At 48.9% G+C, this 12,016-nt stretch overlaps 1 protein-coding gene across 1 annotated transcript; it reads right to left on the reverse strand.

Moving 5' to 3' along the window:
• Positions 1–2,087: 2,087 nt before the first annotated feature.
• Positions 2,088–7,608, reverse strand: LOC124969108 (CD209 antigen-like protein C). The gene is made up of 7 exons (XM_047531937.1): positions 7,480–7,608; positions 7,296–7,382; positions 6,173–6,262; positions 5,765–5,851; positions 4,822–4,973; positions 4,063–4,172; positions 2,088–3,258 (listed from the first exon to the last, which is right to left on the reverse strand). The coding sequence occupies exons 1-7, from the start codon at positions 7,523–7,525 to the stop codon at positions 3,108–3,110; spliced, it is 723 nt and encodes a 240-aa protein (XP_047387893.1). The 5' UTR covers positions 7,526–7,608; the 3' UTR covers positions 2,088–3,107.
• Between the last annotated feature and the right edge of the window lie 4,408 nt (positions 7,609–12,016).

Consider the following 12,016-nt stretch of genomic DNA (forward strand, 5'->3'; position numbering starts at 1 on the left):
AGAAGGGAAAAGAAGCCGGTGGGGTTTTCTGAAGCCAAGCAAATCTCTCCTTCTTATATTGGTAGCTGGAGTTCTCAGATTCCATGAGTTGGTGGACTCAGTCCCAACAGGCTAATGGGGTTCAGAAGGCAGGAACCAGGGGGTGCCCAGGTCTGCCTGGACAAAGACCCATCGAGGATTTCCATAATCCCCTCTCAGGTTCAGTAATTCCACACAGGACTCACAGAACTCAGAAAACATTTCGCTGCTGTTTACTCCTCTATTATAAAGAGCCAATTCCAAAACAGACAAATCAAACAGATTGACAGAACGGAAGCGACAGTAAGGAAGTTGCCTGGAGCTCCCAGCCCTCTCCAGCTCCTCTGTGTTCACCAGCTTGGGAACTTGGCCAGTCTTGTTCAACAGTTTTTACAGAGGTCCATCTCCAATTCACCCTAAGCCTGGAGATAGGTGGTGGGAGGGGGACTGACCTTTTCACTTTCTAAACACCTATTGGTCTTTCTGGTAACCAGCCCCAGGCTGAGCTTTCCAAACCTCACCATAATGCACCTCATTAGTGTGAATCCCATGTGGTCAAATGGGCTCATTTTGAATAACAAGACACCCTGATCACTCAAGAACCCATACAAAGACCAAATAGCTTTTTTAGGAATGGTTAGAGGGAATTGACCAGCAGAGGAGGTGTGGCAGGGCTAAGGCAGGCCCCAAGGGGAGATCAGGAACCTGAATGGCCCTTCAGTATGTCCCCACGGTGGCCCAACATGGCCAGACAGTCCTTGTCCTAGACCCTGGGAGCTGTACAGGAGGGAGGCAAACCTTGGAGAAGGCAGCTCCCTGCAGCAGAGTCTGGACAGGAAGGGCTGACAGGTGTGAGAAACAGAGAGTCCAGTGGTCCCTTTTTGGAATATAGTATTTAGCCTTAGTTGGGACGTAAGATCCAATAGTGGCCATTTTTTTAAAAATATATGTTTAGTTGGCAATGGACCTTTATTTTATTTATTTATATGTTCTGCTGAGAATTGAACCCAGGGCCTCACACATGCCAAGTAAGTGCTCTAACACTAAGCTGCAACCCCAGCCCCCATCATAGCCATTTTAACATAGCCCTTCCCTTTGCCCGCCCCAATTTTAAAATTAGCCAATCACGAAGATTATGACCCTAAGCTCCTCCTATCAGAGCTGTGGGGGCGGGGGGGGGCGGTGCTGAGCTGCGTTTTGTATAAAAGCAGAAGGCCGGCTGTCCTGAGGGTGCTGTTTGCGGGACTTTGTCAGTAGGAGGTGGTTCTGCAGAAGCGAGCTTTGCCTTCCCCAGCTACTTCCGAGCGCGTGTTTGATCCCTGGTAACTCCGGTATTTCCAGGCACTCCCAGCAGCTGGGGCAACATGGGGTTCCTTGAAGAGACATCAGGGAGATCCACCTCAGGGTCCACAACAGCATCACCAAGGGAGGAAGGAGCTAGGGTTCCATCACCCCCTGAGACAGGAAGGCTCTGCAGAGACTCACTGAATGACCGGGGGAATTAGTTCCCGGGTGCTTCCAGCCTGTGGGATGAGCTACAGCAACCCAGGACAGCACCGGGCAGAGAGATGTAAGGGAGGCGAGTGGAAGTACAGCAGATGGAGGAAGTCATTCAGAGCCCCCGGGGACGTGGCAGCCCCTACACATGGCCATACAGACCTTCTGGTTTCACCAAGGAAGACAGTGCATGAATGGACACACCCAGCCCCTCAGTCACACCTGTCACCATATTAAACTGGACCTGGGACCCTCCTTTGGGAGTTGTCCTTGGCAGAGTTATTTTCACTTTCCCCTTCCACACAGGGTTTCCCCTCCTTGATCAGTTCATAAATATCAGACCCACCCCCTTGGTCCTGCCTTCTAACTTCTAAAGGAAAGCGACAACTACCCTACTGAATGGTTATAATGTCAACAGCTGAAAAAATCTTGCTTTAGATTTACAGAACCTGAAACACCTGGCGATCTGTGTGATGTCAGTCCTTACTCTTTATTTCTACGTGAAAGAAGCGCATTGAGCCACAGTCCAAAGCTAATCACCGGAGAAGTTCTGTTTTATTTTAAAAATGCACACACTTATATAGGGCCAGGAAGAGACTGATTGGTTGGGGCATGAAACGGGGTGAGAGTTGATTGGGAGATCCTTGTTGCTGGGGGGCGGGGCGATGGTTGATTGGGTGAGCCTTGTTGCTGGGGTCTGGGCGGGATGTCCAGCACAGATTGGGTGCGAGTTGGCACCAGGGGGAGAAGGTCGGTAATTGGGTGAGCCTTGTTGCTGGGGGTCTGGGTAGGGTGTTGAGCTGCAATTGGGAAGCTCGGTCAGCGCCATGTTGGCACCTAAGAGGGGGGGCGGTGTGACCTTATACTATGCATCCACTAACACAAGTCATGTAAATGTCTTCAACTTGGAGAAAAATAACATGTAGATTTCAATATAAGAAACTCACCCCAGGAAGTTGAGGTTTATTGCAGTGTTCCAGCCAGAGGAAAAAATGGAGACACACCCAGATCATGGAAACTCCTCTCAGCATGCAGCTTTCCTGCCACCGTCTCACTGTCACGCTTTTCCCTCCCTATAAAAGCTCTTGCGTGGGCTGGGGAGATAGCTCAGTCAGTAGAGTGCTTGCCTTGCAAGCACAAGGCCCTGGGTTCGTATTCCCCAGCACCGCAAAAAAAAAAAAAAAAAAAAAAAGAGCTCTTGCGCTCCTGAGTTTCCCAGGTCAATGCTTTGAGGACAGTGGTCCTCTCTCTCCCTCTTCCAAGGTGCCACACGAGGAGTAAACCTGATTCCTTCCTAACCCTCATCTGCTGAATATTAGCTTTTGAGTGGCCAGCAGCCCCTACCCTAGAACAGAAATAGGTCCAGAACCACAACCTCAAAGCCCAGGGGAACCCAGAGGCCTAGGAGGAAGGAGCATCGCGTCACAGCCCCCTGGGAGATGGGGAATGAGACAGAAGAATCTCAGGGCAATTGGTAAAATCTTGATGCCCACAGACGAGAGGAAGACGTGGCATGATCGGATTTAAAAATCCACCACCCAGCAGGGTGGACCGGGCTGCAGAGGCTGCAGAGGCTGAGGAGAGGCCAGACTTCATTTGTTGGAACAGGAGTCCGCGGACTTCTTGCAGATCCAGAATTTTTCAAGTTCACACCTGCTGTCATTCCAGCCATCGCCTCTAAATTCCACGCAGTCTTCCTCCCCATCATTGTTGGGCTCCCCTTCATTCCAATACTTCATGAATCTGCAAGCCAGACAGAGTGAGCCTCCACCCCAGCCCCACTTTATGAATCAGGTTTCTGCTCTAGGACATTTGATGCTCTCACATCTGTCCTGCAGGCAGATGACAGATGAGTCTTGTTCCAGACACCTAATGCTCCTTGCCCCCCATGAGGGCTCCATGCCCCATGCATGAGGATGTAGCTTTCAGACACAACCAGCCGGCCCGACTCCACACCCCAACCACCTCCCTTACTGTGCTCTTGAACTCTGGGTCTCTATACACCTCCCCTGGGCCAGGTTCACTACAACCAGGGACAACATCGACACCCCAGAACCACTGGTGATCTTAACTAGCCACCACTAAGCCTGCTTACCCTATCTTGCCTATTTCTTCCCCTGAACACCACAATAAATGTTCTTCCCCACAGTTTCTTCACCCTCTGTCTCCTGACAGACCCTGGTATTTTCTTGGGTAATCCCCAGGGCAGGCTCTGTTGGGCCCTCATTTGGGATCTATGAGTATAAAAAGTCACCCTTTCAGTCACAGTAGCCCCAGGCTGGTTGGTCTTACTCTGCCTCAGTTTTCCTACTAATACACTTTACTATAAATCCCCGCCCCAGGCTGCAAGCTCCTCCTCCAGTTCTGACGGGGTGGTAGTTTACGAGGCTGCCCTCCCAGCTTAACATGGGTACGAAGGCCACCTGCCTTGTCTCAAAAAATGCTGTACTCTTAGGCCTAGAGGGCAGTGTGGGGGAACCCAGGCCAAAGTTTAGGAAACCCAAACTAGGACGCTTTCTCTAGGGAGTGCCCTTCTCCAGGACCTACCTGAAAAACAGATAGGAGCCATCCACCCAGTACCACGTGCCCTCGTTGTTCAGGTCTGACAGCCCCATCCAGGTGTCGCCTTTATTCTTAGAAGTCAACTGCAGGAAGCTCTGGAGTGGGAGACGAGGAGTCGGAAGGGAGCTCTGATCCCCAATTTCCACCTAGTGTCTCCCCAGTGTTTTGGTGACAAGTTCTGCTTGCAGGCTGACCTTCAGCCTTCTAGTGCACCAGCTCTGAGCCCCCAGGTGTGCTCAGGAGGGCTGAGTCCTTCCCATGTGTGTGCTATGGACAGACGTATTCCGACCTGCACACGTGGCAAACAGAGCCACCTCTGCCGCTCACACTTGGTAACACTGCATGCTCATCATCCTGTGAGTTCCGAGCGTGTCTCCAGGAATGTACTCACACCCGGGCTCGCTTCACGCAGTGCGTGTTTCACATTGAGTGATGCCCAGCTGGAACTGAAAGTAACCGTGGAAAATTTACACCAGAGGACATGGCCAAAGGTGTAGAGGAAGTCACTGGACACCAGTCAACACAACACCAGGGACCACTTACAATTTAGATGACTCCCAAAGTGTTCAGCCATTTTCAGAACTTGCGTGTGTCTACTCGTGTCAGGTCTTAGAGACCCCACGTGCAGAGTCTTCTCCTCCCACTAAGTGGTCCTGAAAATGTATTCTGACCACCTGTCTCCTCCCAGATGGCCAGTGGCCAGGTTCATGCCCAGACCAGGACAGGGGTCCCCACCAGACATACCTGCTCCTCAGCACTTTTGATGATGACTAGTTGGGCCCCCTCTTCCTGGCAGGCGGTGACAGAGTCAGTCCAGTTCCGTTGGGACTTAGAGAAGAAGTAACAGTTTCCTTGGAAGAATGTCCAGTCCCAGGGGCAGGGGCGGCACAGGCGGCCTGTTGGGGGAGAAGGTCGGGTTGGGCCTGTACAGGGAGGTTATGCTCCTGTATCTGCCCAGCCTTCAAGCCCCAGAGAGTTGGGGGACTCCCCCGACTGTCCCCTCCCTACACCCTGGGGTCCTCCCACCCAGGAATCCTGGCACTGTCTCCTCCAGACTGGGAGAAGTAGGGCCTTCAGCACTCAGGACAGAGACCAGGAGATTGGCCTAATTGGGCACTGTGGGAGGCCTCCACCACGAACCAAGTGGATGAGGAAAAGGTTAACTGCAGGAGGAGGATGTTGGCGGGTTTTCTATCTATTACCCAAAAAACGTATCTGCTCAATGAACACACAAGAGCCAATACTCTTTTTAAATGAGAGGGGGCTTGATGGGTCTGGTCATACCAGCTCTGGCCTCTTACAACAACAACTTGCCCAACTCTCCTTTATTTATAACATACAGGTAAAGGGGGCCAGGACTGGGAGGAGCTTCTTCTGTAATGGACAGGATAGGGTGGAGTTAGGGGAGTCATCCTCTTAGGGGAAAATTCCAGAAGGAGACAGGGAACCACTCCCACACAGTGCCACATGCTTCCCGGCATTTCCTAGAAGCCAGGCCTCTGGGTCCCATGTCTCAACCTAATCTGATTCTGCTAAACAAGGATGGCTTCCCACAGGGTGCCTACTGTGGGGATATTGTCACTGTTCCCGTTTGTTCCCATTTCTTAGTTGAGGAAACAGGCTCAGAATTGGCCTGTGACTTAAACAGAGTCACACAGCCCAGACCCTCTGGGGTCCTGTCACTCACCCATTTCAGCCTTCACCTGGGCTACTTCCTGATAGATGTTCTCTTGTTTTGATTTCTTCTGCTCATGGAAGTGGGAGACCTTGGAGACTGTGCCAAAAAGAAAAAAACTGCACTTCTTAAATACTTTCTGTGTGTCCTGGCCTGCATTAGGTTCCAAGGGACATAGTTTCTGAGGGATGACATCTGTTCAATCCCATTTGAAGATGAAGAACCCTGACATCCAGAGAAGGCTGAACCCCACGGGCAAGGGGAGCCTCCCCTGTAACTCCTCCCTCCCCCCCACCAGATGGGCCTCAGAAGGGCCGAGAAGCTGCTGAGGGACCTGATCCCAGTTTTCAGCCCACCTCCCTCCCAGACCCAGCTGCCGCAGCCTCAGGACCGGATAAGGGAGCCCCAACCCTCCCTGACCTTTGACAAGGACGGCCATCAGGATCCCAGCCAAGAGCATGAGGCAGAGCAGCTTAAGCACCAGGGGGATGGGGCCATGGCCCAGAAACCCTGCCAGAGAGAAGGATGGTGGCCCAGAAAGCCAGCTTCCCTACCTCAGCCTGGTCCAGGGAGAGCCTGGCCCCAAACTCTTTTTTCCTAGGGCACAGGATTCAGTCCCACAGCCTCCACCCTCCCAAGAGCCATGATTCCCTGCCCTAGCCTCCACCTCTCCAGGATCCAGAAATCTAGGTTTCCAATTTCAACCCTCCCAGGACCCAACAGTCCAGTCCCACAACTTCCAAATCCCCAGGACCCAAGATTCCTGGCCCTTAGCCTCCAGCTCTGCACAGCCCAGAAGTCCAATCCCCAGCCTCCAATTCCCTAGGATCAAGGAGTCCAGTCCCCAGACTCCTCCTTCCTAGAATCCAGGAATCCACTTCCACAGAACCCTGTAGTCTACTCCCCCAGACTCAAGGTCCCCAAAACTCTGGCATCAAGGTTTCCAGCCTCAACCTTCCCAAGACATAGGGTTAAGACCTTCAGCCTTCACTTTTTCAGAATCTAGGAAACAAGTCTTCCACCTCCACCTCTCTTAAAACCCAGGAGTCACTCAGGAGTCCAGTGCTCGACCTCAGCCTCCCCAGGACCCGGGAGTCTAGTCCCAGTCTCCATTCTGTACTGCCTCAAGATCTGGTAGTCCAGTCCCCACAGGACTCAAATATCCAGCCCTGTTTCCCCTTCTCTGGAACCCAAGAGTTCACCCAGCCTCCACCTTCACTAGACCACTGGAGTCTTGCCCTCTACATCCACCTCCTCAAGCCCCAGGAGTTCAGTCCCCAGTTTCTATTGCCCCAGTATCTAGCCTCCTCCTCCCCAGTATCAGGGTCCTGTCCTTACTCCCACCTGCCCAGTTCTCCAGTCCTTCAGCATCTATCTCCCCGGGACCTCAGGATATAGATCCCACACTCCAGAACCCAGGAGTCTGGACCCCTGGTCTCCTCCTCCCTAGGACAAAAAATCCAGATTGCCCACCTCCAACTCCCCAGGACACAGATATCTGAGTGGACATGACTTTTACTCCCACACCCTAACTCTGCTCTACCTGCGATGCTCTTGAGGCCACCAGTAAGTCGGAATCCAAAGCGTTGAAAGGAAGACCTGGAGCCGCTGCTTATCAGTTCTTCCTCGTCTGAGTGGGCAGAGTGTCCATCAGAGCCTGGGCAGGTGCAGACCCGGCTGGCCCCTCATGCCCCCTCCTGGCTCCCAGAGTCCCAGCCCAGCCTCACCCAGGGATCCCAGCTGCTGCGCCCTCGCTTCCTCGAAGTCACTCATGGCCACCGCTGTCCCTCAGTGCCCAGGACTGCTGGGATCACAGCTTTTATTCCCACCCCTGTAACTCACTCCCTGAATCTACCGTAAGTCAGGAAGAGAAACAGGGAACTGGGTAGGGGCACCGGAAGATGCTGGAGGGAGGGGCCGAGCCTGCTACCATGACAGGGGCCCATATTCCAAGAATTTCAGGCAGAAGTGGGAGTGGCCTGGTTCTGTGGTGGAAAGGACTGGTCCACTCACAGTGTGCCAAGTCATGGGATGCTTTTAACCAAACCAATAACTTGTCAAATTAGGGTCCCTTTTTTTATGCTGCCTCCATCTATAGAGAGGGTGGGACAGTGAGCCCCCAGTCTTCCCACCCACTGACCCCTGGCTTTGCTGCTTTGGCTGGCCAAGGTCCTCACCTAGGGTGCATTCTGCTGACTTCAGGGCTGGGGCCGAATCATCACGGTGCATGTCTGCTTGGTGCTGCTCTGACCAGGTTCTCTTCTAACTGCTTCATACACTCACGCATTCAGTCTCCCAGGCTGTGTAGATGGTCTGACCTGCACTTTACAGTTGAGAGAAAATGAAGCACAGCATGGTCAGGTAACTGCCCCAAGGTCACACACTGGTGAACAATAGAGTTGAGATTCTGCTTCCAAGCAGAGATTCTGCTTCCAAGTCCACTCCAGGAACCAGAGGGTCACATAGTCTCAAGGAGGAAACCAAAGATGCCTAGAAGCTTTATTCAAAATAGTCCCATATTGGAAAAAACCAAGAGGCCACCAGCAGGTGAGGAAAAACAAAAAGTCCTGCATTCACTGAGTGGAATGCTATACCGCAACAAAAAAGCAGCCTACTGATCCAAGTAACAAATACATGAATGTCAGAAAAAGCTGAAGTATTCAGACATGAAGTGTGCATACTCTGAGGTTTGATTTTTACATGAATTTCAAGAACAGATAGGACTAACATTTGAGGTGGACTCGAAATGGAGTTTATTTACAAGGGGTGATTGGGGATTGGCTAGGAGGGGACACAAAGAATTCTTGTGAGCTGGAAATGTTCTTTATTTTTATCTGAGAGATGTTTTCAGGGGGTGTGTTCATACATAAAAGTGCCTAAAGCGAGAAATATAAGACTTGTGTGCTGTATGGTACGTATATCATAGTTCAATTAAAAAATAGAAAATGCTCTCCATAGTAGTTGCACTAATTTGCATTCCCACTAGCAATGTATGAGTGTACCTTTTCCCCCACATCCTCGCCAACATTTATCCTAGTTATCCCACTCCTCGGTTTATACCCAAAGGACTTAAATCAGCATACTACAGTGACACAGTGACACATGTTTACAACAGCTCAATTCATAATGGCTAAACTATGGAACCAACCTAGATGTGCTTCAACAGATGAATGGATAAAGAAAATGTCACACACACACACACACACACACTCACACACACACACACACACACACACACACACACACTGGAATATTACTCAGCTTTAAAGAAGAATGAAATTCTGGCATTTGCTGGTAAATGGATGTAGTTAGAGAATATCATGCTAAATGAAATAAGCCAAACTCAACAAATCAAAAGCCAAGAGTTTTCTCTAATATGCAGAAGCTAATTCACAGTAAGGGAGGGGGATAGGGAAGAATAAAGTTATTTTATATTCGGTAGAGGGGAGTGAAGGGAGGGGAAGGGGCATGGGGGTAGGAAGGATAGTAGAGTGACACAGACATTATTACTTCATGTACATGTATGACTGCATGACCAATGTGATCCTGCAACATGTACAATCAGAGAAAAATGGGGGATTACACTTTATTTATGTATGAGCTATCAAAATATATAAATGCATTCTACTGTCATGGTACAGCTAATTAGAACAAATAAAAAAATTTTTAAATAGAAAATGCATGCTTGCATCCTCATCAAATAGTGAGGTTTTTGATCTTCTACTTTGTTTTTATTAGTTTTATTCTTCATTTTAGAATAATTTTAGATTTGTGGTAATATTGCAAAAACAGAAAGGAGGCTTCCCCAATTCCTTTCATCAAGACTCCCCTAATGTTGACCTTCCACTTAATAAAATGTGTTAGAAATAATGAATGTGCCCAGGTCAATTTCTTATTTACAACACAAAGTGCCCTTCCTGGGCTATCTGTATTTCACTCTAAGGTACCTAAGGTCCTTTTCTGCTCCCAAATCCCACCCAGGATGCCATGTTACGTCTAGACAGTCACATCTCCTCAGGCTCTTCCGCACTGTGACGATGTCACTAACCCCTTGTTTTTGATGACTGTGAGCATTTGGAAGACCACAGATGAGGCATTTTGTAGAATGTCCCTCAATTTGGCTCATCTGATACTTTTCCCTGAGGTTGTGGATTATTGGGTGGAAGACCCCAGAGAGGAAAGTTGTTCCCATCACATCCTCCAATTCAGGGTACAGGCTTCAGTGCCTTTCTCCCTGATGGAGTGAGGCTGGGGGACTCAGCAGAGGTGGGCTGGACATGTTTCTGTACATGGACGATGATGAATAAATTTCTTCCTCAGGTACACAAACAGCATGAGAAAACTAACTAATACATCCCATAAACTAAAGTAGAAAATCCACATGAGTGTTTCACCATATTGCACAAGAGCACTCAGCAAAACTCAGCTCCGATTGGCTATTCAGCTTTAAAACATTCTTAGCAACCAGAGGTAGAAGGCATTGTCCTTGCATGGTAGCGGTGTCCATCAGGAATCCGCAGCACATCTCCTTCCTACTGGAGAAAGGTTAGGAGCCCTCCCACTGGCCTCAAGAAGAAGAGTGACAAGAAAACCCACAGCCCACAGAAAATACTTGCACATCACATGTCAGGTGAAGGTCTCACATCCAGAGGGCACACGCAACTTTTAAAACCCAACTAAGAAAAAAGACTAGGTTCAATCCCCAGTACCCCTCGCCAAAAAAATATGAAATGACAAGCGTTGGACTGTATGGGGAGAAATTGGAAAAGCACAACTCGAGAGGAGAAAAGCAAATAACTCAAATAAAAAATAGGCAGAGTTGGGTTCATAGCTGCTCAATTCACAATAACCAGACTATGGAACCAACCTAGATGTCCTTCAATTGATGAATGGATAAAGAAACTGTGGTATATATATACAATGGAATATTACTCAGCTATAAAGAATAATAAAATTATGGCATTTGCAGGCAAATAGATGAAATTGGAGAATATCATGCTAAGTGAGGTAAGCAAATCTCAAAAATCCAAAGGACAAATGATCTCACTGATAAGTGGATGATGACTGATAAGTGGATAATGGGGGGTGGGAAGGGGGAAAGAATGGAGGAAGGAGGGACTATATAGAGGGAAAAGAAGGGTGGGAGGGGTTGGGGGGAGGAAAAAATAACAGAATGAATCAAACATCATTACCCTATGTGAATGTATGATTATGCAAATGGTATGCTGTTACTCCATGTACAAACAGAAACAACATGTATCCCATTTGTTTACAATAAAAATAAATTTAAAAAAATAGGCAGAGTTGGAATAACCTGTCACCAGAGAAAATGCACAAATGGTTAATAAGCACATGAGAGGGTGCTTCACATCATGCATCTTTAGGAAAATGCCAATCAAAACCACACTGAGATATCACCTTGCAGCTGTTGTTGGATGATTGCTATATAAAAAAAAAAAAAACAATGAAATGCCAGGTGTGGTGGCACACACCTGTAGTCCCAGCGACTTGGGAGGTTGAGGCAGGGGATCGCAAGTTCAAGACCAGCCTCAAAGATTTAGTGAGGTCCTCAGCAACTTAGCAAGACCCAGTCTCAAAATAAAACGAAAAGCACTGGGGATGTGACTCGGCAGTAAAGCACCACTAGGTTCAATCCCCAGTAACCCCCACAAAAAAATGAAACGATAACAAATGGGGAGAAATTGGAACCTTCATGCACTGTTGGTGGGGATGTAAAATGGTCCAGCTACCATGGAAAACGTATGTCAGTTCCCCAGAACATTATAAAGACAATTAGCATATAATCCAGCAATCCTGATTCTGTGCATATACTGAAAAAATTGAGAGCAAGAATTCACAAAGATATTTGCACGCCCACATTCACTGTACGGCAGCATTATACACAATAGCCAGAGAGTGGAAGCTACCAGTGTCCATCAAGGAGAAGTGGATGCACTTCATGCATCCATACAGCAGGATGTTATTCAGCCTTCGAAGAGGAAGGCAATCCTAACACATGCTATGCTGTGGACCAACCTTGAGGACATTACGCTAAGTGCAATAAGCTGGTTGTGAAAGGACAGATACTGACCGATTCTGCTCATAGTGGATCCCTGGCAAGTCACATTCACAGAAATGGAAGTAGAATGGTGGTTTCAGGGACTGGAGGAAGGACAACTAGGGAGCTGTTGTTGAATTTTGAGAAACAAAGAGCCCTGTGGATGGGTGCTGAGTATTGGTTGGGCAACACTGAGGATGTGCTCG

This window comes from Sciurus carolinensis, chromosome 17 (genome assembly GCF_902686445.1).
Source record: "Sciurus carolinensis chromosome 17, mSciCar1.2, whole genome shotgun sequence".
Classification (NCBI taxonomy): Eukaryota; Metazoa; Chordata; class Mammalia; order Rodentia; family Sciuridae; genus Sciurus; species Sciurus carolinensis.

What these genes read in the sequence shown, in the direction of transcription:
- LOC124969108 (XM_047531937.1), bottom strand. Translation starts at nt 7,525, where the DNA reads ATGAGTGACTTCGAGGAAGCGAGGGCGCAGCAGCTGGGATCCCTGG. An exon ending in GCAGCAGCTGGGATCCCTGG is followed by an intron (nt 7,383 to 7,479) that starts GTGAGGCTGGGC and finishes CTGCCCACTCAG; the next exon opens with ACGAGGAAGAACTGATAAGC. An exon ending in GATGGCCGTCCTTGTCAAAG is followed by an intron (nt 5,852 to 6,172) that starts GTCAGGGAGGGT and finishes TTTTTGGCACAG; the next exon opens with TCTCCAAGGTCTCCCACTTC.